The sequence below is a fragment of the Amborella trichopoda genome, chromosome 4 (genome assembly GCF_054954075.1).
Source record: "Amborella trichopoda isolate Santa Cruz 75 chromosome 4, AtrichopodaSantaCruz75HAP2 v2.0, whole genome shotgun sequence".
In the NCBI taxonomy this organism is placed as follows: domain Eukaryota; kingdom Viridiplantae; phylum Streptophyta; class Magnoliopsida; order Amborellales; family Amborellaceae; genus Amborella; species Amborella trichopoda.
Genome location: NC_142339.1, coordinates 46,767,250 through 46,791,045, shown reverse-complemented (window position 1 = coordinate 46,791,045; position 23,796 = coordinate 46,767,250). Strand labels below are relative to the sequence as shown.

Genomic DNA, 23,796 nt, shown 5'->3' with positions numbered 1-23,796 from the left:
TATTGCACTTTTTTTTCTTTTTTTTTTAATATGTTCACTGTCACTACTTATGGAAGCTTTTGATCAGGATATAATCTTTAATCAATTAACGTAATGGCTGGCTGTGTTTCGGCTCACCATAAACTTCAGGTTCAGTCTGAAAAAATGTTCCACCAAGTTGAACTCCAAAGCCTTCACATCACTCTCTCCTTCAGGGGATCAAATCTGATAGCAGGCCATCTATCATTACACCACTTGACATGCCTACATTGGTGGTGGCCTGCTTGCTGACAATCTGCGTAATTTCTTCACACCTGGGTGATATGATCTTTGAATTCAATTAGCAAAGTCATCGAAGCTCTTTCCCTCTTGTTGAAGATCAGGACAAGAGATGTTGACTCCATGATGAGATCATCATTGACATGGATTTGCCCCTCTCCCATTAATAGACATCATTGTCAGCAATCGATCATCAAGAAACCCTGAGCAATGATTCTCAGTCATCAAGAAGCCTAATTAGCAGTCGATCATCAAGAAATCCTCAGCAATGGTTCTCGATCATGAAGAAAGCTTCATCAGAAATGGACTCGATAGGAGATTGAATACTTCAATCAATCGAAACAAAGTTACAATGTAAAGGTTGTAAGGGTGGTTACAGCTGTATTAAGGACATGTAGGTTCAATTGCAGGTTTAGATTGAGAGTCAGTTATGGAGATTCAATCAATGAAAGCAAGGTTGTAGGTGGCTATGAAGGAATTGACGAGAGGTAGGTACAATTGCAAGTTTGGAACTAGGATTAGCCAAGGACTGAGATTGCAAGGGTGGTTATTATTGAATTAAGGACACATAGGTTTACAGAAAAGATTAGCAGCAGAGATTAACCAATGAAGCATGGTTATAAAGGTGTTCATTATTGAATTGAACAGGTAGGTTCAATTGCAGGTTTAGAACAAGGAGTGTGAAAGAGGAAGTAGCTTCATTTAATGGTGGTATAATGTTGAATAATGCACGAGATGATGGCCTGATCAAGGGTTTGGAAGACGTGATGAGAGAGGGATCATAAGAAAAGGTAAAAGTAGGGCTGAAGATTACCAAAATACCTACCCTTGCTATTTTGACTTTGTGCTTAAGACTCAGGAGGCCATTGCTGTGGGTGCAATAGGCAATGCATTCTATGAACATTGTCTTACTCTTACTACTCCAAGGAATATACAACGCAGATGTAGTTAAAGATGTAGCCAGACGATGTGCGACTAGATTGGCAGGATACAGAGCCAGATAAGGAATATCAAAGAACAGCAAACAACTTCAGAAATTCATGCTAGATTGTTCAATCACTGTCTAAAGATGCTAAAACGATAGAGAAAAATCAACAGCAAAACAAAAAGAGGTCTCCTATGAGCAATAGGAAGTTTGCCAACAAACACGCTACAATGATTGAACTTATTCATCAAAACTGACAAAGCTGAAATTTGATCATGTCAAAATTCAGACGATTCTAAGCTGTGCCAGTTGATATCATCCAAATGGATGTTTGCAGTAGCACACGTGCGTGCGAGAGAGAGAGAGAGAGAGAGAGAGAGAGAGAGAGAGAGAGAGAGAGAGATCATTTCCAATATATGCATACTTGAAGTCCTTACACTGGACCACTCCAAGCCAATTTTTATAATAGAAACTCAACTAAAATGACATGCATCTAATCTTCAACTTTTCCAAACCTCAACCACAAATAAGGATAAATGCTAATTCTATTCACTTCCACTTTGAATCAATGCTTTAGCAACAAAATTGACTCATTGCAACAACTTATATATTCATATTAACTTACAGCATTCATACCACATCCATTCAACCAAAAATACGCACTCCTCGATCATAAGAAAAAGATAATTATATTCATATCAATTTACAGCATTCATACCACATCCATTCAAACAAAAATACACACTCCTCGATCATAAGAAAAAAGATAATTACACCAGTTGGACTTGAAGAGGATCAAGTAGACCCATTAAGTCCATTTCTAAACCTGCTGCCAGAAAGGGGCGTATTTCTAATACAAATGATGAGCCCATAAGGTTGAAAAGTGGTCTTTCCAGTCATGAAGAGACGCAAAAGGCACAAGACCACATAACACTGGGTGGATCACAAGTATGCAACTGTAAAATACAAATACTCGAATCCAGTAAGGAATCCTGACCTTCTCTTTCTTTCTAAAAGATATAGCAATGGGGCCATTCAGAATAAAATATAAAGCTGGGGTGAAGCAATTGGCAAAGAGATGCAAAGCACAAAGAACCTCCCAATATGCCAGCCACCAATACCCACTTCCACCCAATCCATCCACACACAACTTGCCGGCAAAACCACAGAAAACCCCTAAGAGAATTAGAATGAAAGTCAGTGGCATGGTTTGCCTCGAGGAACCTGAGCGCTGGAGAAGAAGGTAAGCAATAGCCAAAACCATGAACATGCAAAAGAGCAATCGGCTCATGACGATGAATTGACATCTCACATATTGCAGCTGAGGAATCATCAAATCCATAGGATTCCGAAACCAAGATTTTGATGAACCCTAGAAAAAGTAAAATTGCCAAAGATAACATTTTCATCAACAAATCCATGCAAGCCAGAAAAGAAAATTCACAGACACTCTATCTATCAATCTCTCTCTCTCTCTCTCTCTCTCTCTCTCTCTCTCTCTCTCTCTCTCTCAATAAATATGTATATATATATATATATATATATATATATATATTACGCATGTATGTATGTGCGTATATACATATATAACCATAAATACATATGTACATACGTACATAGATATACAACCATACATACATATCTACATACATAAACATGCATGCATACAAACAAATAGACAGTTAGAAGATATCCATATACTATGCTTTTTGTGCATTAAATGAAAAGAAGATATACTGTGTTTCTAACCTTGGAGGAAGGAGTGCATGACATAGTAGCCTCAGTGATCCTGTCATATGAGTACGTATAAACAGCGTATCCAAGGGAGGCTGACATTATGAGCATACCAGCAACTAAACAGTCGTTGCACATCTTGATCAATTCTGCATGCCCGGAATCCTTCATCTGATCTTTCAACTTTTCCTCTTTAAAGGATGCCTTCGAGACATCCATAGATAATTTAACCCTCTGCAATGAATTTGAATCAGAATCTAGAGCCAGTTGTGCTTCTTTCAAGCGCATACGCCTTATGATAAGACCAATCTCACATGTTTTCAGGTCATTTGAACGAGCTTGCTCAATTACTGACTTCTCGAAGGTACCCATAACAGACTGTCTAAACCTTAAATCATCTATGCTCTGAGCCACCTGAACAAGCTGCTGATTGACGTGCCCATGCAACACTACTTGCTGGCTTATAGAAGTCTCTGCAATATTTTCATCTGATTCTTCAACTCCACCACCCGAATCGCAAATGTTTGCAGAAGGCAGGGGAATTGAAGGATTGACCTTGACCTCTGACAAGCAAGGAACTGTAGTCTTCTCATCTGTAGATGCTCGATCAACCAATTGTAGTGTCTTCAACGTGCTCCCAAATGATTTCTCGAAATTACCAACAAAGGCATTGAATCGATCTCCAAAGAACTATCCAAAAAAAGGCAATAAATCTCAACAATACTAACAAATTCTCCAGTTTCAAGAAGGGTATAATGATTACTTTTCAAAATAGGTATAAAGGATATTTTGCAAAACAGGAATAATAAGCATAGTGGAAAGTGTATGGCAGTTTGGAACTTGACTTACATGGAGAAAAGATTCCTTCATTGCATTACTGCAAAGCTGCACCAAGAATGTGCTATGCCAATCAAAAACGCTGAAATAAAAATAAACAATGATAAACTTACTATTCACGCAATACATCAGACATTACAGAAAGCCGACGGTTCTGCCCACATGAGATCCGAGCTTTAGCCGTAAGCATCTAGTAGCACTAAGATATTTCATCATTTATGAGCCATCCAGCTAGAGTACCTTTGAAATATGATCTGCCGGCATTTTCTCTCTTGGGGTATCTAGGGCCTGTACAAAAACCATTAAATTTAATTTACTAGGGCATCTACAAAAGGAAGGAACAAAAGAAATACATACACATATTTATGTAAACATCAACATAGATAAACAAGCCTGCAGATGGACCGATGTTTTACTATTATCATTAGCTTTCATGCAGATCTCATGAACTTAAGAGGGAGTTTTTTCAGGAAGGGAAAGGACAGTTTTTAATCTTTTTGTCTATTTTGTTATCTCAGCATCCTGAGTTGAGTCTCCTGTACTCTACTGCAGTATTATCAAATATTGTCACATGCCACATTATGTGGCCACAACAAGATGTAGTGGCCCATGGCCAAACCACTTTGGCACAACAAAGCGGGTATACATGATGCCCCGGTGGCCACATAGAGGCAAGCCTATATGGCCACAATTAGTTGGTTAGGCCTTCTACTCAAGGGTAGAAATATAACCCACGAGTAGGACCATTTGGTCTTCTCTCCCCAGGAGGGGTTTAAAAGGTTTTGGTGGGGTATATAACCCATCCAAGGCCCCTCAGAACCACATTCTTTTGGTTCTATGGGGATGAAATCCAACTTGTTCAAAATCAACTTTTTCTTTGGTCATTTTTTTTTTTTTGAATTTTTGATTTTATAAGCAAAATTCCTACCCTCAAGAATTGAAGGGAGCTATTATTGTGTAAAAGGGTGAAAGGACAACTTCAGATCGTTTCACACTCTAGAGCTTCAGGGAAATGGCAGGACAGCTGCAACAGGGTTCCGAAGTAGAAGATATTCCACAACCAATCTTTATATTGGATTAGGATGGAGCCTAAATTGTGGATAACCTAGGCCTGCTTCCAAAGAACCGGACTATTATATACGTACATGCGCACACGCACACACACACACACATATTCTAAATAACTTAATTACATTTATAACATATAATTCATTAATTTAAACCCCCAAATTGAAATCCCTCTCTCATTGTGAAGCCCTAATCATAGCCAACATTGTTCTCTCTCTCTCTCTCTCTCTCTCTCTCGCATTGTTGAGCCATAATCATAGTGAACATTGTTCTCTATCTCTGAAGCCCTAAATCATAATGAACATAGCTTTTTTTTCCTGATGAAGTTAACTGTTGTATTTAAAGGAAAGAATAGTACAAAATTGAGTCTCCAAGGAGTGGAGACTATGTACAATCCAAAAATGGCAGCCCGCTGAGTGGGAGCACCATGCAAAGGCTTCGAAGGGTGTAAACAAAACAGCAAATGAGGGACAAAGTGCCAAAGACTGCACAAAATATAGACTGAGATTGCAAAAAAACTCAGTCGCTGATGTTTTTAGCGCCCACCTTTGCAAGTGTATCAGCATATGAATTACTTTCTCGCCATATATGGCTCCATGAAATAGGGACAAAGTTATGCCCCTGCTTAAGTGGGTAGTTTCATCAAAGATCAGGGCCAGAGGCCAGGCACAAGATGCCGAGCCCGGGGCCGAGGTAAGGATGTTGCTAGAGTAACCTTCTGTGATCGGTCTATGAAGGGTTAAAAAATTTAAGGCCTTCAAGGAGAGCAAGTGCCTCAGCAGTTTGGGAATCTGAATGGCCGATGTGTTTGGAGAAGGAGGCTAGGATGGTGCCTTCATGATTCCTGAATAGCCCACCTATGCTGGCAGGACCAGGGTTGCCTAGAGAGCAACCATCGAAGTTCAATTTGACAAAGCCAGGTTCAGGTGGATGACACAGCGAAGCACGGAAAACTCGATGCCAGCTAAGATAGAGCATGGCCACCCAATCCATGCGGAAGGTCGAGGAAACCCTTAAAGTTCTTGATTCAATGCCCAAAAGATCACAGCTGACTTTATCTTCTCAAATAAAGCTGGGGGGAGGAACTCTCTCCATGGAATACTCGTCGGTTGCGTTCAATCCAAAAGGTCCAAAGAATGGCAGCTATTGCCACTTTTCAGAGTAGGATACCTGATTTGGGCCAGGGGATGTGGGACAGAGGAAAAAAGTCGAGGGATTGTGCTGGGAGTCACCCATTGCCAGTGAAACAATTGGAGGAGGGCTCCCCACAGATGGCTAGCAATGGGACAGAGGATGAACTAATGGGCAATTGTCTCTTTGGCTGCCTTACACATGACACAATGGTTAGGTATAGACAAACCCCTTCTCTACAGTTGATCGACTGTGAGGACTCTCATGGATAGGGCCAACCAGTTGAAAATCTTGATTTAGCATAGGTGATAGGGTGATATTTGTGCTTATTGTCATCACTGGTCCACAATAATTTTCGCATTAGCTGCTCGAGTGGAGATCTAACTGAGGCCGGCACAAGGAAAGGGACATTTGGTATGCTAGCATATTGGATAGAGTTGCCTTAATAAAGGGTAACTCTACCAGCCGAGGAGAGAAATCAACCCTTCCAAGTAGCGAATTTCAGTTGAACTTATCGATAAGTTGAGCCCACCGACTGAGCTTAGGCTTCCCTATGCAAAGTAGTAGTCCAAGGTAGGTTGGCAGGAAGTTGTCAGCTAAACAGAACAATATTTCAGCCAACTCCTGAATGATGTGGGGATTGCGAGCCACCCCCATCATCTTAGTCTTGTCCATGTTCACTATGAACCCTATTGCCCACTTGAAACATTTGAAAAAGAGTAGGAGGGTGTCAACTTCTTGGGCATAGGGCCACATGCATCGCAAAAGACTAGGATGTTGTCTGCGTATTGAAGATGGGAGATGGTAGGTCCTTGGGTTCTGATAGTGAACCCATGCAACATCCCAGCTTGGAAAAGGCGATGAATAGAATGGTTGAAAACGTCAGCCACTATAGCGAAAAGGAAGGGGGAGTGGGGATCTCCCTGTCGCAGACTCCTGGAAAAGGGGAAATAGCATTTGGGGGACCTGTTGATGAGAATGGAAAAATGGGAATTGGAGATGCAGCCATGAATCCATTTTTGCCATCGGAGGCCAAAGCCCATCCGGGCAAGGGTTTCATCTAGAATTGACCAATCTACATGGTCGTGGGCCTTCTCCCAATCTAGCTCGATAACCAGGCCCCGAGTTTTGGAAAGATGATTCGAATGGATACATTCATGGGCGAAAAATGCACCGTTAAGGATCTGGTGATCCTTGATAAAGGCTCCTTGTTGAGGGGAAATGACTAATCCCAGCACTTCTCTGAGGTGGGAGGCTAGAACTTTAGAGAGGATTTTGAATGTATTGTTGATTAGGCTTATGGGCCAGAAATCTTTAAGCTCCTCGACCCCTTCTCTCTTAGGGACCAAGGCAATGAAGGTGGCATTGAGAGCCTTATGGAGAATGCCCTTGTCGAAATTCGTTGAAGAAGTCAAGAAATTCAGCCCGAAGAGAGGGCCAGAAGGACTCAAAGAAGGCCATGGGGAAGCTGTCAGGGCCAGGGCCCAGTCTTCACCGAGGTCGTGGATGGCACTAAGGATCTCTTCCTTGGAGAAGGAACGTTTGATCCAAGTTGCTTTCTCAGGCGGAAGGGAGAGGAAAGAAAGATCCTCCAAAGAGGGTTTGGGTCCAAAGGGGTTGAGAAGAGAAGCTTGAAGAAGTCTATAATAGTCCCTTCCACCTCAGAAGGCTGTTCCAGACAATTGTCCCCGATTCTGATGCGAGTTATTGAATTCTCTCGCCTTCTGCAATTCGCTATCTTGTGGAAGAAGGAGGTGTTGAGGTCCCCTAACGTGAGCCACCTAACACGAGATCATTGATACCACTAGCTTTCTTCTTGCTCGAGAATGGTTTGGAAGTCGAACTTAAGTTTTTCCCTTGTTGTCTCTCTGTTCAGTGAGGGGTCTAAGTTCTTCAAGAGAGTCCCACCCCTGAACGGCTTGTTAAATGGAGCTTTTACGGGAATAACAATTGCCTGGGAGCTGCTTCCTCCATTTGATCAGTGACTGTCAAAGCAGCTGGATTTTTTGTTGAAGCCAGACACCAACTCTCCCCGAGATTGGGGGTGAAGGAATTCCACCAAAGAGGGACCAAAGGGATAAAATTAGGATCATCAAGCCAAAGCAGCTCGAAACGAACGGTTTAGGGCTACACAATACGAGATGGGTATCCAGGCGGATGGGGCAATGGTCTGATGTAGGTCTGGGTAGTGCAGAAGCATGGGAACCTGGAGATTTAGCACCCCAACCTAGGGGTGAGGCCCCAGACATTCCAGTCATGGATTAGCATGAGGTACTTGGGTGGGGGTTGGTGTACCTGGAAGGGCAGCAAAGTGGAACCTCCCTGTGGCTTGTGATTCTGATGGGCTTAGAGCAAGGGAAGACAAGGGTAACCGGTCATAGTTGATTCTGCAAACAAGGTTGGAAATTTCTTTGAACCCTCTTCCTTTTTTCTTGGAGCTGGAGCAAACTTTAGATTTTAGGAAGGCTTGGAGAGCCTCTTTAAGGCCATTGAATTGGAGGCCCATGACCTTGAGGACCTGAAGTGACATTCCCCTGTGCTTGGTCCATTACATCTATAAAGGCTGAATCCATAGAGGCCAAGGAAAGTGATGAAGCGTCCGGGATAGAGTGTGGGGAGTCTAGTAAGACGATACATCCTATGCTCAATTCCTACCTAGGGTAGGGGCCCTCTCCCCAAACTCACCAAAAAAAAAAAGGGGAGACAGTTTGGAAGGGAGGCTGAGGGGGAAAGAGAAGGGGACGTACCAAACTGAGGGCGATGTTGATGGCTGAGTCCAGGCAAGAAATGAAGAGAGGTTAATGGGGAAAATGCAAAAGGGGGTGCAGGTGAAGGGGCCCCCGAGAAAGGGGTGGGGAAGAAATAAGGGAGGAAGGGAGAAAGAGAGGGGAAATAATGGATCGAGGGAGAAAGAGAGGGAAGAGAGGGGCAAAGTTGAGAGATGAAAGAGAGGGGGAGAGGGGGGGGAGGAGGGAAGAAGAAGGATAAAGGAAAACCCAATTGGAGGATGGTGGGTGGGAGAGAGGGGGGAGAAGAGAAGAGTGGGGTGGCAGATATCGACATGCAAGGAGCGAGTAGGGATGCGAGTATAGGAGAGGAGAAGGGGGGAAAGCGATGGAAGAGAAGCAGGGGAGGAAAACCTAGCAGAAGGTAAGGGGCCTCGGCTATTAATCGATGGAGAGGTGTCATGACAGGATCTTCCATTCGGAGATGAAAACTAGTCTTCTATATCTTTGAAGGCATTCGACAACTTTGGTGGGAGAAAAGGACGGCTTGCAACTGCGAGATGGAGGGCTGGATCGTTAGCTTGAGCGTCTGGTGGGCAAGCTAGTGATGACGGAAGGCCAGAGCCGAGAGGGTGGAGAGAGGGTGGTGAGGATGGAGGAAGGGAGCATTGAAGGAAGGAAAGGAAAGGGTTGGACAAGAAAGAGGGAGGGGGCGGAGAAGGGGTGAGTGAAGAAGGAGAGGCAGAGAAAAATGTGCCAGACCAAAGCTGGGTTGAGACATTGGAAGGGGTAAACAAGGGAAGGTCAACTGCATCGGGATGGGGGTGAGTGGAATCTATGGTTGATGATGGGAGACGTGGCAAAGGATTTGAGGGCATGGGAGGATGAGGCAGGGATGACTTGCCAGGAGAGAAGTCACGGGAAGGACAAGGTAGGTGGGAGGCCAGCGAGGGGGGTGGCGGAGAGACTACGTGGCAAGAGGGAGAGAGAGGGTTCACGTGGGCCGGAAGGGAAGGAGAAGAGGTGTGAGGAGAGGGAGACAGGAGGTCAAAATAGGGTGGACGCTTGTCGATGCCAAAAGGACTTCAAAAAGTGGGAAATGTGGCACTCTCGGGAGGGAGAGGGAAAGGACAAGTGTCAGAGAGGGAAAGGGGTGGGATAGCTGGAGAGAGAGAGAGATAGTAGGCTGGCTAAGGATTCGATCGGGAAGTTTGGCCCTCCGATGGGGTGGTGGACAGGTGCGATGGGTGAGATGGGCGCGATTGTTATGCTTTCGGACTACCGTAGTCCATTTGTCATGGACCAGGGAGGCTAGAGACCGTGGTTCCAAGCATGGACATGGCAGGAGGAAGGTGGGTTGCCAGGCTACCAGCACTCAAAAGAAACTGTCGTCCACCATCAAGCCACAGTGAGCAAGGGATGCAAGTTGGGTCGAGAATATCAACCAACAATTGAATCAAACCCACGGGCAGATATTCCATGGACTTCCAATGGATGGACAAAGGGAGCCACAGCTCCAGCAATGGAGCGAAATGTTTTAAGGCTCCAAGCATGGAGCGGGATTTCAAAACCTCTAAGCCAAACTTTTTGAGACCTAAAGGCCCCAAGCTCCTGTGACCATGGGGAAAGGGAAAGAGTCGCTCCAAGAAAGCTTGAAGAGGTGCTGTTCGAAGTCGTAAGAGCACTTTGAGCAAGGGGGAAAAGGAAGAGAATTCTCCCATTAGTGAGTTTTCTGCAGGAGAGGTCTGGTACGCCTCAAACCTTTTGGCCCCCATCTTTCGATGCCGCTGACATCGTCCCGACGAGGGTTGAAGGGACCGAGGAGGGCTTTGCTTTCAGTGATGGATCCATACGACCAGGGATAAGGCGAGGGCCAGGAGATTGAAGAATAGAGGAGTGGCAACGAGGAACCTAAGGTGGAGTGTTACTGTGCACAGGACCGAAGATGGAAAGAGAGGGAGGAGGCTGGAGGGGGGCGAAGGAACTCGAGGTAGGAGGGGCAGAGGTGGGCCTGAGGAGATGGAAGTAGGCATTATAGAAAGGAGGGAGAGAGACGTTGAAGAATCTTCTTTGGGAGGGAGCCATCTGCTTAAGAAACCCTTTTCACAATGAAGCACCAAAAGATTTTCATAGTGAACATTGTTCTCTCTCTCTCTCTCTCACACACACACACATTGCGAAGCCCTAATCCACCAATCACTTGCGCCGCTCCCCTCTCCCCATGGCCACCTGTTTCATGGATCTATGGTGATGGTGAGGTTCCATATAGGCAGAAGTTGCAAGCAATATAAAGGAGAAGACGAAAATGAAGAATCTTTATCAAGGTATGGCAATCTTTGGAAAGAAAAATCTCATGCATAGTTTATGGAATGTCGTTGTTCCTTTCATTCGAGCAAGAAAACCAAGTTCTACTCAATTTTGGAAAAAATAATGTAAATTTACAATGGAGAAGTAGCCCCAAAATGATGCATGTTAAACCTAAAGAGAAAGCATTTAGCATGAGAATCTTTCACCGCACACAGTACAAATCTTCTTTAACCAAAATACAAAGCAAATGAATCATATTTACACAAACTATGGAAAATTTCGATTACAGAGATTATAGGGGAACTATAACAGGGATACTCAATAGATGGGGAGAAACTTGGGGTTCCAAACTTACACACAAGATTCATACAATGAAGTATCCATTGATAAGTCTAAAATTAGGGGAAGACTCATACTATGAATTATTCATGGCTAAGGCCAAAATTAGGTACTATAAAGTTAGAAAGAGCTTCTGAAAAAGATATCTATGGTTAAAGCCAAAAAATAAGGTCCCAAGATAGAGAGAACCAATCAAAGGGGAACTCTGATTGATGAGAGAGAAAGTTAGGGTTTATAAGTGAAAAAATAGGGTTCTAGAGAATAACATTTTCTTTCTTATTCCACAGAAGAGGAGAGGAGCTCCAAGGCCTCCCCTTTCATGAAGCCAATGGATTGCCATTTGATTACCATTCCAAAGAAAAGGTGTCCCATTTGACTTCAAATACATGGGAAATGAAAGAATGGCATTATACAGCTGATGTGGGTGCTGAGACCCCGCCCGAAATTTTCTAAAAGTATTAATATTACATATAATAAATATGTCTTGCCATAATTATATAGGGCCCGGTCCCATTTTTTCAGGCCCAGGCCGAGCTCGGGCGTAGTTGACATGAATTCAGGCCGAGCCAGGGTGGGGAGGGGTGCGAAACTAATATTTAGGTCCCGGGCAAGGCCCAAGCCTACCATTCATTGTTTCGGGTCAGGCCCAGCATAGAAAGAGAGAGAGAGAGAGAGAGAGAGAGAGAGAGAGAGAGAGAGAGAGAGAGGATGGGTCATTGTGTTGGGTCTGAGTCCTCTGTCTCAGCACGGGTGAGGTCCGGGTAGGGGATCTTGGACCCAGTGTGATCTAGCTCTAGGTTGAGGCCATCCTGGACCCAACCCGAGTGATTTACACCCCTAAAGGATGATAAGATACCCAAGATTTCAGACCTATTTAAAAATGTAAGCATATGAAAATTCTAACTCAAATTGGCTATAAGACAAAGGAAGGCATTGGACCACAGCCCATCAGACATGCCTTGCACCACAAAGTATTAATTCTGACAAGGTACATCTATTAGGAGGAGATAGAATTTGGATACTGCATCAGTTTTTCATGAAACCGTGATACTTACAGCGTATTGGAAAGTGTATCATTACATTTCTAGCATATAGTTCAGCATGCTACATATACTTATAAGCGGGGTTTTTTCACCATAGGATGGTTGATAAAAATGCTCCCCAGTCAAGTCTGTCAAAGTGCACATGAGAATGCCAGCTCTTTATTGTACACAAAGCCGATTCAAGGGGAAGGCCTATGAGTATACAGACTAAGACTTCTTGAAATGTAAGGTAGGTTGAACAGGTTAGATGAGAGGCATGTGATGAGAGGTTGGGGAGGTCTTTCCCATGTTTCTAGGTTATGATTATTGGGCCTCTAAAAGGACTCTTTTGGATTTTATTGGCTTAAGACAAGGAGATCCTTTTTACTCGTTCTGAATATGAAAGCAATTAGTGATATATCGATAACACGACCGATATTATCATGATCCACAGAGGACAAGCAGTTTTTCATGCCTTTATATGTTGAGAAAATAATGAAGCTTTAAGCATTGTTTGGACAACAAAACATCTTGAACAAAGAAACCGGTTATTCAGAAACAAGTGAAAAACAAATTCTTTTACAGAGCTGCACAAATTTTGCCAGTTTTCATAATAAACGGGGTCAAGAAAGTCCATTACCTTTGAATAGTGAGCCAGACCAAGCTGGGCCATCTTAACTACTAAAGGAAATGGACAGAAAAAGCCGCCCTATTCCCATAGACCTTAGCCTCCTTTGAAGGCTAAGGTCTTTTTTTATGGCTATCCGTTACCTTTGAAGCTCCTCTATCTCAGGCAAAAACCGGAGAATAATAATCCTCTGATTTCATGCAGACCACCTTAAGAATCTTTTTTTTATGGCTATCCAATCAGAGAAATGAGAATTGACATACGACATAGGTGGTGTGAGTTAAAAGTGCATCATAGAGTCACCAACTAAGAGTTAACTTAGCACTTCCATGTGTACAGGCAAGGCAAACAAGTGTCTAAGGTCCAATGGGAGAATTCTATAAGAGGAGATTGGTACCTTGGAGAGCTAATTATAGAAATTTGTAGGAAGCTAACTCTTATAAAACTAACCTACTAACATTCATATCATTACTTCAAATTCTTGTCAATTTAACTCAAAAGAACGAAAAAATCAAAGGAAATTTCAATGGATAGAGCTGATAGGCTACAGTCAAGAACACAATTTAACCTAAATTTATGTTTGTAAGCCTAAGAAGCATCGCACTAGGACTCAGAAGACCTAGGAAGGCTAAAGTGGCTTAATTAGACAACTAGGATTGACTCAAGCAAGAGAAGAGGTGTTATGATATGGAGTAGGGTTATACGGAGAAAGAATGAGTGTGATGAGTGCATGTGTTTGGATTTGGGGAAGGGAGTAATATAGAAAGAGTATGCAGTGTTTGTCAAAAGGTCTAAAGTCCTTTTTTAGAAGGGTTCAAGTTTATGAGTAGATTCCATAAGAGAGTAACTTCATCCCAAGGATTTGAGCTATCCGTAATAATTTGGAAATGAGATACTTTAGGGGGGTCTCCTTAAGTCAGCCATTCTTTCCTATGTTAAGGCGCAGGACAACCACTTCTCGTGATCACCTAGTTTGGGCTATCCATGCCATGCTTTTGTTTCTTTGATTGGTTGTAGGACAATGAAACAATCGACCACTCATTCTTCATAGACTCATAAGGGCAATCCAAAGCACAAGTACAACATAATTTGTACCAATGTTGAAAATTCGGCTGCCCTAATGCCTAGGCGAAAAAAATTTAAAAACACCTAGGCACAATCTGTGCAAAGTTATTATGCGCCCGCCTAGGCGCCGCCCTGTGACAACTTGCGCGTGGGCAGAAAAAACCTCGGGTGAGGGTAAAAAATGTAATTTTTTCCCCTTTTTTTCTTGAGTAAATAAATTTTTGTTTGGGAAGGGGGGGGGGGGGGGGGAAGGGTTTTAGAGAGTATTCTAAACCCCCAATATAAAACCCGTTGCCTTTAGGGTGAGAAAATCCCCTCAGAAACCACTCTTTTATGATATTATCGAAAGATCGATAAATGTTTTATTTTTTTGGTTTCTTCCCAAAACAAAGGCAATAGTTCGTCGGTGAACTTGGAACTTCTAGTAATTGATTTTTAGAACTTATGGCGACCCAATAGACAAGGTTTGCACTGACATCGATTTGATTTTGATATTTTTAAAGTATTATCAAATTTGAGAGAGGATTTTGATTTTCTTTTGCTACAACATATTATGTTATGAATAATGTGTCTTTTCTTTTACTTTTTTTTTTTTTTTTACGATATATTTACATGTTTGTAGTTAAAAGAGTCATATTTTTTGTGATTAATTGAATTTTTCTCATTTGGACAATGAAATTGTGCATATATCGTATTCTTTTATGAATAGTTGATTTCTTTTATTAAAATATATATATATATATATATATATATATATATATATATATATATATTTATTTATTTACCTTAAGCTTTTGTAAGGGTGCTCCATGGTGCTCGTAAACTAGGAAGCTTAAGGTAAGTGATGATCCGCAGCTTTTGCTCCAACACCCATTCTTACTTCCAGCAAGTAGGAGTTCTGGCACCAAATTGTAAAGAGAGTGTCAAAGAAGTGACAATCTCTTGGGTGCTCAAAGAAAGTTTTTTGAGACATTAAGAGCGCTAGTTTAGTAGGAATATGGTAGATAATAGCCTACTGAACCCCCATCTTCAACATCTAAGACAAGTTATAAACTTGAAGTAAATCACCAAACGGGACGGGCAAATTGACCATTTTAACAGCAACTCTCTTGGTAATCCTCACCTATAGGGCAGGATACTTTTCAGGAATCATGATTTACCGAGCCTTCTAAATGATGGGACTCTACAATAATCCCCAAATTATCTCTTAATACGGTTAAATATCTCTAAGCGGCTCCAAGTCGCTTTCACATGGAAAGCTATTCACTCAACGTTTTGTGTTAGACAGGCTGCAAGAATTTCTTTGATATGGAGATCTTGGAATTATAAAAGGAGGTTTTGTGGATAAGTGACAAAAATGAGTTGTTAAACAAGAATCAGATCTCGTTTGGTGCAAACATAGGGCGGCTAACACAGATGTTCATTCTCAAGCCAATACTAGTAAGAGAAGGATTGCCCACTGGAAACTCCATCCTCGCCACTCAGCATTTTTTCTGTTTTTTTTTGTATGAGTGAGAACTGGGAAATGGCCCAGTACCTAATGCAGATTGGGATGCTATTATGAAATAGGATGGCTAACATAATAAAATCAAGTTCATGAAAATGCCTAAAGTATGGATGAACCTTGGGAAGGTCCCCCCAACACATAATTCAAGCTATTAAGAAAGAAAATTACAACAGTCATGGGCAAAACCTGCACACATCCCCACCTACACATGCATGTGCATGCATATGGCCAGACACACACATATGCATGAATGTGCACATCTACAGATAGATGCATGCAAAGGCCATTTGATCAATCTATTTAGGTGCTTCATCCATAAATTTGAATATAAGTCAAACTTGACTCTCAATTTCCATGCCAACTGAAAGACGTGACAACCGATCGCCCACCATGCAAGAATTCTCAAAAGAGTCAATAAATACCCATTCATATGACTTAACCGAGTTATGGTGACAAGCAATTGTTCACCATCCAAGAATTCTCACAAGAGATCAACAAATATCAATTCATATGTCTTACAACACATTTTTCCCCTGAAGATACATCCAAAACGTCATACAAGCTAGAGTTTCATTTCCAATCAATTTATACACAGATTAACAAGGTCATCATCATTGTGTAGGATCCCATATTTTTTAAGTTCAAATTGCTTGCAAGAGAATTATTACAGCCATTACAAACCATAACTTATACTAAATCTTAAACCCCTAAAATTGCAAAGCAAAATAGAAACTTCCCACCATCCAAATAAACACAAACACGAACATCAGAGGTTCCCACATGAGGATGCGGACTCCAGGTGCTAGGAAGGTCCTACTTGCTACATGCCTCATTGGGGGAGCATCAGTTCTGATGGAGAGAATAAAAATAAAAACATTTTAAGAAAATATAGAACTTATAGAAGTACAAAGAAAATGCAATTATCTGATTTAGATTTGAATCAATTTTGAAATTTAGATGTTAATCCACTTAGAACAAAGAAAGATTGGTTCTAAACGGTTTTGAAGGGCCTATACATCCCCCCCCCCAACCCCCAAAAAAACAAACCGTGCTCGTGGGCATTATCTCCAACCATGACCAGGTTTCACATATGCTGGAGCATCACATGGTGTGATGTGCAGGAATATGCATTGTCTAGACAGGCACATCTGGCAAGCCCGTCTAGCCCATCACATACATGCAGCCATGCAATAGCATCTGTTAACCACGCTAACATCAACAAATCAGAAAAATGTTAAGACACTCAAAAATGACCTTGGAAAAAACAGCTGCAATTGACATGCCAAGAGGATACCCAAGAGCTTCAAGGACTTGATCATCTCCTGATGATGATGAACATCTTTCCACCGCTTTATCTGACCAAATCCGTAGATTGGCTCTTTTATTCATGATTTGAATACTCCGTCTTAAAGAAGTCTGAGCCTTCCTGGAAGTCTTTCGAGTTTTCCTAGCAAAAGGAACGCATGCACTCAGAAAATAATCTACTCACAGTACTGCTGAAACCGCAAAATACAATTGATAACTAGTAGTGAGAAATCTATTTAAGACAAAATCCATATCCTACTTGGGAAGTTTTGATTCTAAGAATTTCTTTGAAGACTTTCTAAGTGTTGAACATGAAACCTAAAACTAGAATACTGACCTGAAATTTGAACATGAAATTTCTTTTCTCTAAAGATAATATAAGAGATCTTAGCATAAGAAAAGAAAGAAAAAAAGAAAGATGATTTATTCTTGCAAGAAGCTCCAATAACAGTGGCTTCTCATGAAATCTCTATTTATTTCCTTCACTTCTATCATTGTGTCATAAATTGCTAAATTCTCTACAAGACATTTTCCTAAATTTTCACAATATTTCCAGTTATTTTCGCATCTTTAAAAACCCAAAAGGTTCCACACTAAACTCTTAGAACTTCTCATGTACATGGTCATGAACTTGTCTGCTAGAAACATTTGGTTCTCATTGAAAAACGAACAAAAAAGAGAAAAACATTCACAAACTCGAACCTTACCTTTTCGAGGATTTCGAACGATCAGGAACATCACAAAACTCTGAAATCTCACTACAAGAAAAACCCACTTGGTTGACACCATTATCTCTTCCATCAGACTCCTTCAAGGCAGTTTCAAAAGAGAGAAATCTCTCTGTCTTCACCCCTGACTTGTCTCTAACCTCTCCTAAAACCCCAGAAGAGCATTCCCCCATATCTTTAGACCCCCGGTTTCCAAAACCTTGAAGACAAACTTCAATATAATCGTCTGCAACAGTACAGATTGAAGAGGAAGAAGGGGTCGGGGAATTGGTTAGAGAGAGGAAATCCCCATCTTTTGCATATCCAACCTCTTTATCAATCCTCAAAGACTCTTTGCCTTGGCGTGAAGATTTGTTGGTGCAAGCAGTAAGGCCATGGCTAAGGGATTGCATCACCACGAACCAAAATTCGTGGAACGATTTAGAAAGAAGGGAAAGAAACGCAGGGGGGGACAGAGGAGAGAGAGTCCATGGCCTATGCGTGATTTTCGGGCGTCCACCACAGAAAGTATCATCTTGCTTCGGGTCAAATCAAGGCGCACTTCTAAATTCTAAATTCTAAATTTTGTAATAAGATATAGGGAGCAGTATGTATGGAGCCGAGGCTCTAAACAACAAAAATAAAGCGCACTTTCAAATAGTGGAGAGTTTCTGAAAAAAAATTTAATAGCATTATAATATATTTTTATCCATAATTCTAAAAATTAAATTTTAAAAATATTGTAGATCAAACATATCTATGAAAATCTTGAAATGAACAGTCCAAAAGTACGTTACAATATGCATTATTTTTAAACTTAAAATCCATTCTTTTCTCTCATATTCATTCATCTTGATGTCGAAATGATCAATGTGAGGATATTTAGACATAAAAACAACTTGGATGTGGTTTACCTAAAGTTGCAATCTTAAACAATCAAAGTAAAGTGCATCTTTAAACTTTAAGAGAGATACAATTTTTGGCATTGAAATTTCTTAAGATAGTGTGAAAATATATTTTTATTTTTTATTATGAAATTTTAAACTCTAAAAACAGTTCAAATCAAGGAGATCTCTAAATGCATAAAAATCCTAAAAATGGACTATCTAGATAATGTGTTGTAATATGTATTATCTTTATGACTTAAAATATCTTTTTTCTCTGTATATATACATCTTGATGACGAGATGATGAACTAGATTTTTTTTTTCAAGGATTACATATAATAAGACTATTTACATTTGGTACCGAGATGTCACAATTACTTACAACCATCTTGATGACGAGATGATGAACTAGATTTTTTTTTCAAGGATTATATATAAATATCACAAAGTTCGAGAAAAATTCTTTTAAACTTTGAGCTTGGTCAATGAAATAAATGCAGCCACCCAATTTCACATCCAATAATCAAGATTAATTGTGACCATCTTGTTGCAACGGCAGATGGTTTCATTATATACTTTCCCTTTTTTTCAACATGAACTTCGAATATTAGAGTTGCACCTTAATTCTAATCTTATATAAATGTTGTCTTACTTTGATTTTTTTAAGGTTGACACTGGTGCAAAATTACTTTGATTTTTCAAGGTCGACAACATTTAAAAACCATCTAAAATTTTAATTTTATTGTATTTATACCCAATTTTATGGCATTTCTTTTGAAATAACGACATTACCTCTACTTCATATCCTGAAGGTCCGAAGTTTAACATTTGTAATAAAACTTGGACCTCTTCTTAGGTGGTTATAAGGCAAAAAAAACACTTTGAATTTTGAAAAGGGTAAGGTTTCTATATTTCCCCTACCATCTAGCCGTCCAATTTTTGATCAAGAGAGTCACTCACCATTTGATCTTAGATCCAACGTCTCAAAGTATTTTATTTTTAGTTTTTTTTTTATACAAATTGTATGAATATGAATTTTGGTACATGCCATCTTTTCATTGGGGCGCACCTATAAAAAATATTAAAAATAATTTTTTCATAAAATATAATGACCAAAATATCCCTTAAAACCTTAAAAAAAATACTTTGAATTTTGAAAAGGGAAAGGTTTCTATACTTCCCCTAAAGGATATAAGAATTATTCTTCCCCTACCATCTAGCCATCCAATTTTGATCAAGCGAGCCACTCACTTTTTGATCTTAGATCCAACGTCTCAAAGTATTTTATTTTTAGTTTTTTATACAAATTATATGAATATGAATTTTGGTACTTTCCATCTTTTCATTGGGATTAAAAATAAATTTTTGATAAAATATAATAACCAAAATACCCCTTGAAACTTTTAGGGGTATTTTGGTCATTTTATTTTATTGAAAATATGTTTTTATATATTTCTCACTAGTGAGAGTTTAATAGAGGATTGGACGTCCAAAATTTGGTGTCAAAATAGTTTATAGAAAAAAATTAAAAATAAAATAGTGTAGAAACGTGACATTGTAATTAGGGCAATCTTAGCCCTCCATTTAGAATGGACGATTGGATAAAGGGAAGTATATAAGTTTTATGCTGTAGGGGAAGCGTAGAAAGCTTGCGTTTTTTAAAATCCAAAGTTCCCTAAACTTTATATTATAAAAATCATAATTTTTATGTATTTAGAAAGCCCATAGGTTTACTAGAGACCAGAGAAACTTCTAAAGAGGACTTCAGATTTTGAAAATTCAAGGTTCATATAACTTTAAATTATAAAAATCCAAAGTTTTCTCTGCATCTAGCAAACCCAAAGGTTTGTTGGAGGCTAGAGAGAACTTCAAAATAGAACTTCGGATGTTTAGAGAAAAAAAAAAAACATAAAAAATAGGTATGAACATAATATTCTCAGTTTTAGGGATATTTTTTTAATAACGGTAATTTAAATGGATATTTCATAATTTCTCTTATTTTTACATAGAATAGATCATTGTATAAAAAATTAATATATTTTTTATAATGTTAATGTTAGTCATTTGCTACACGTTATTGTGTACAATACTATTTAATCATTTAATTTTTGGCAATTGCTATCTATTTCTCTCTAAAACATGCGACTGTTTAGCAAACTATCGTAAATAAAGTAAAAACAGCTATTCGAAAAGATAAACAACCGGTAAAACTACATGTAATTATATCTCATATAACTTTGTGATGGACATGGTCCAACAACAGATAATTCATTATCAAGATAAATTTTATTGAGCAGCGAACTATCCGTAATAACTAATAGGGATGGTTATTGACGAGTAAGCCGGCTGGTCCATTAACAAGTGTCCCCTCTCCAAAATCCATGTTAGAGTTAGATGTTGGATCCAAAAAGTTCAAGGGTCGATAATCTCAACCATGTTGATCATAAACCTAGAAAGAAAAAATAGTTTTTATTTTGTTTATGCCCTTCTATTATTTTTCGGATGGAAATCACTGTTCATTGAAACCAATTGCTAAAACTTGGGGTGTTTTTAAAAGAAAATATGAATCTAGTTTTTTTTCCCTGTTTTTTCAAGCCCCTATCTACTAAAATCTGATTTGAAATCCTTTAAAAAATCTCTTGTTTAAATTTATATTTAAAACCCCTTAAATACGATATAAGTAGTTTATTTGTACAATTTGTTTTTAAAAATGTTTAAATTATTTTTCCAATGTATTTTGAAAAGATTTAAGCCATATTTAAATCAATTGTTTCAAAATCAAATTAATTGCTTCATTTTAAACACATGATTTGAGTAGTTCCTTTAAATATGGTTTAAATCGCTCATTTGAATTTTAAAACCAATTCCGGGTTCTAAAACATATTTAAAATCATTGTTTTAAGGAAAAAGTTTATATAATATTGCAACCTTAAAATGTAGAATTAGATATGCATCTCAAAAATCCACTAGAAAAAGTTGTTTTTATGTTGAAAAACCCTCTAATTAATCATCTCGACATCAAGATGTATGAATATGAAAAAGAAAAAAAAGATTTTGAGTCCTAAAAATAGTGCATCTTGCAATACATTATTTAGACTGTCAATTTTCAAAACTTTCATATATTGGTAGATCTACTTGATTTTAACCATTTTTGAAGTTCTAAAATTTATAATTAGATTTGAAAATAGATTTTAAGATAATCCTAAGATTTTTTTACCAAAATTACATGTTATGATAAAATTTGGAGGTGCATCTTCATTGGATTGTTTAAGGTTGCAACCATATAGAAACCACACCCTTGTTTTTAATCTATTCAAAATGATTTAAGTCAATCGATCTAAAATCATTTTATCCTTCATTTCTCTTTTTTGTGTCTCATTGTCTGGTGGATCTCAATTTCATCACCGGTCCAATTGGTATTCAGTTCAACCAACTGACCTGTCTTGAAAACACTAAATCACATGTTAGGGATCGCGAGTTGCCAACAATGAGCAAATTTTATTGAAATGACCCATCTTCTGGCTAGAGCCAAATGTACATTTGCTCCCTCAACAAAACTATGGGATGTATACTACTCAATTGAGAGTGTGAGAGCAACACAAAATGATGGAAAACGTTTATATAAGTGCGAGGCTCTAAACAATCAAATTAGTGCGCACCTCAAAAATTTCACTAGAAGAGGTCATTTTGATGCCCCAAAAATCTTCAAATTGATTATCTCGACTTTAAGATGCATGGACATGAGAAAAAAATGGATTTCAAGTTTTGAAAATAGTGCTTTTTGTAATGCATTTTTGGACTATCAATTTTTAAGATTTTTAAGTTTTCATAGATTTGCTTGATCTACACTATTTTTGAAGCTTTTAGATATGAAAATATACATTAAGGCTATCACAAAGATTTCCAATATTGAAACTACATTTCTCAATACTATTTGAAGGTGCACTTTACTTTGATTATTTAGAGTCCCAACCTTATACAAACTGCATCCTAATAAGATAAGTATATTTAGGTTGAGAAAAAAAAAAGAAAAAAAAAAAGAAGAGTGATTTACATTCTATATGTGTTTGAAAAATCTTAATTGTCACAACTTTTAAAAAATGAGTCGCAACGGAAACACGGGAATCGATCACCCCATATTGATCCTACTGAAATACGCAAAGTTGCCCTGTTCTAAAGAAGAATTGGCTAGTTGCTACAGTGAACCACTGAGTTTAAGCAAGAATCAGCAAGTTGCTACAGTGAACCGCTGAATCGCTACAGTGAACGGTTGAGCCTACACCGGAAATCAACGAGTCGCTACAATGAATCACTGAGTCTACACAGGAAATCGGTATTACGACGTTATCAAACCGAGGAGAGGGCATTTTTGTAAAAAAAAAATTTACAATTGAGGCAATAATGGCATTATACAAGTGTGCTCTTCTCTTTTACGCCAGGTGGCCTTATGCGCTACGCTCGATGACTCATGCAAAAAGCCTTGTGCCATATCTTTTATAAGTAAAGTGCTCCCTCATCGTTTCAATGTGGGGCAAATGTTTTTGTTGTCTATTGTCTAACAAAGTCCATTATTTAAATCAAATTAAGCTTTTTACTATAAAAATGATCCCTTAATTAGATATTAGGCATTAAGCTATTGGTTAATAGAGATTGAAAAGAAAAAAATAGTACTAGCTCATAGGATATTAGAACAATAAAAAATAATATTAATACTAATTTATTGACCATTAAAAAAAATTATTAGTTTATGGAACATTTTAAGAGAAAAAGATAACACTAGCCCAAACCACTTTAAAATCTATTTTAAAGTTGCTTTGTCAATTATCCCACATTGGAAGTATGATAGTTACTTATTTTTCTAATTTTATTATAATATAATTACAAATTTACGTTTCTAAATTGTATACTTTTATAGATTTATTTATTTGTAAGGACCACACCAGTGATTTAAAAGTCGGCGAGTCGCAATCAAGTCAGCACAAGAATCGATATGCTCGTATTGATTCTGCTAAAACACGCTGGATCGCCCGATTCTAGAGAAGAACCGGTGATTCCTCTAAAGCACGTTGGATCGCCCGGTTCTAGAGATGAACAAGTGATTCAACACAGTAGACTCGTCTAAAATCGGGCGATCCATCACAGTAGACTTGCTATATGATGTCTAAAACCGCGTGATTCTTCTCTAGAACCGGGCAATCCAGTATAGTAGACTCTCTATATGACGTCTAGAACCGGGCGATCCAGCATAGTAGACTCGCTATATGACGTCATTAATCAATTCTAACGTGCATGGGCGGCTACAGTAATCCAACCGGGCGATTCTTCTCTAGAACCGGGTGATCCAGCACAG

General features: G+C 39.1%; 1 protein-coding gene across 9 annotated transcripts; it reads right to left on the bottom strand.

The window, feature by feature from the left end:
* Positions 1-1,856: 1,856 nt before the first annotated feature.
* CPR5 (protein) lies at positions 1,857-17,978 on the bottom strand. Of its 9 annotated transcripts, none has more exons than XM_088865344.1 (7): positions 17,560-17,978; positions 16,802-16,994; positions 16,288-16,396; positions 3,995-4,042; positions 3,767-3,836; positions 2,933-3,607; positions 1,857-2,555 (listed from the first exon to the last, which is right to left on the bottom strand). In XM_088865344.1, exons 5-7 carry the CDS (start codon positions 3,785-3,787, stop codon positions 2,034-2,036), a joined length of 1,218 nt encoding a protein of 405 aa, XP_088721470.1. In that variant the 5' UTR covers positions 3,788-3,836; positions 3,995-4,042; positions 16,288-16,396; positions 16,802-16,994; positions 17,560-17,978; the 3' UTR covers positions 1,857-2,033. The 9 variants fall into 9 exon arrangements, with proteins under 9 accessions (XP_088721470.1, XP_088721465.1, XP_088721467.1 ...); XM_088865339.1 differs by having other exon boundaries at positions 3,767-3,802; XM_088865341.1 differs by having other exon boundaries at positions 3,767-3,802; positions 3,894-4,042; positions 17,560-17,597.
* Positions 17,979-23,796: the final 5,818 nt, after the last annotated feature.

Coding starts and splice junctions, on each gene's coding strand:
- CPR5 (XM_006846558.4), bottom strand. CDS start 17,972: ATGCAATCCCTTAGCCATGGCCTTACTGCTTGCACCAACAAATCTTCA. Junction 4,043..16,801: donor TTGCAGCTGTTTTTTCCAAG/GTCATTTTTGAG, acceptor GTTTTTGTACAG/GCCCTAGATACCCCAAGAGA. Junction 2,556..2,932: donor CATGCACTCCTTCCTCCAAG/GTTAGAAACACA, acceptor TACTTTTTCTAG/GGTTCATCAAAATCTTGGTT.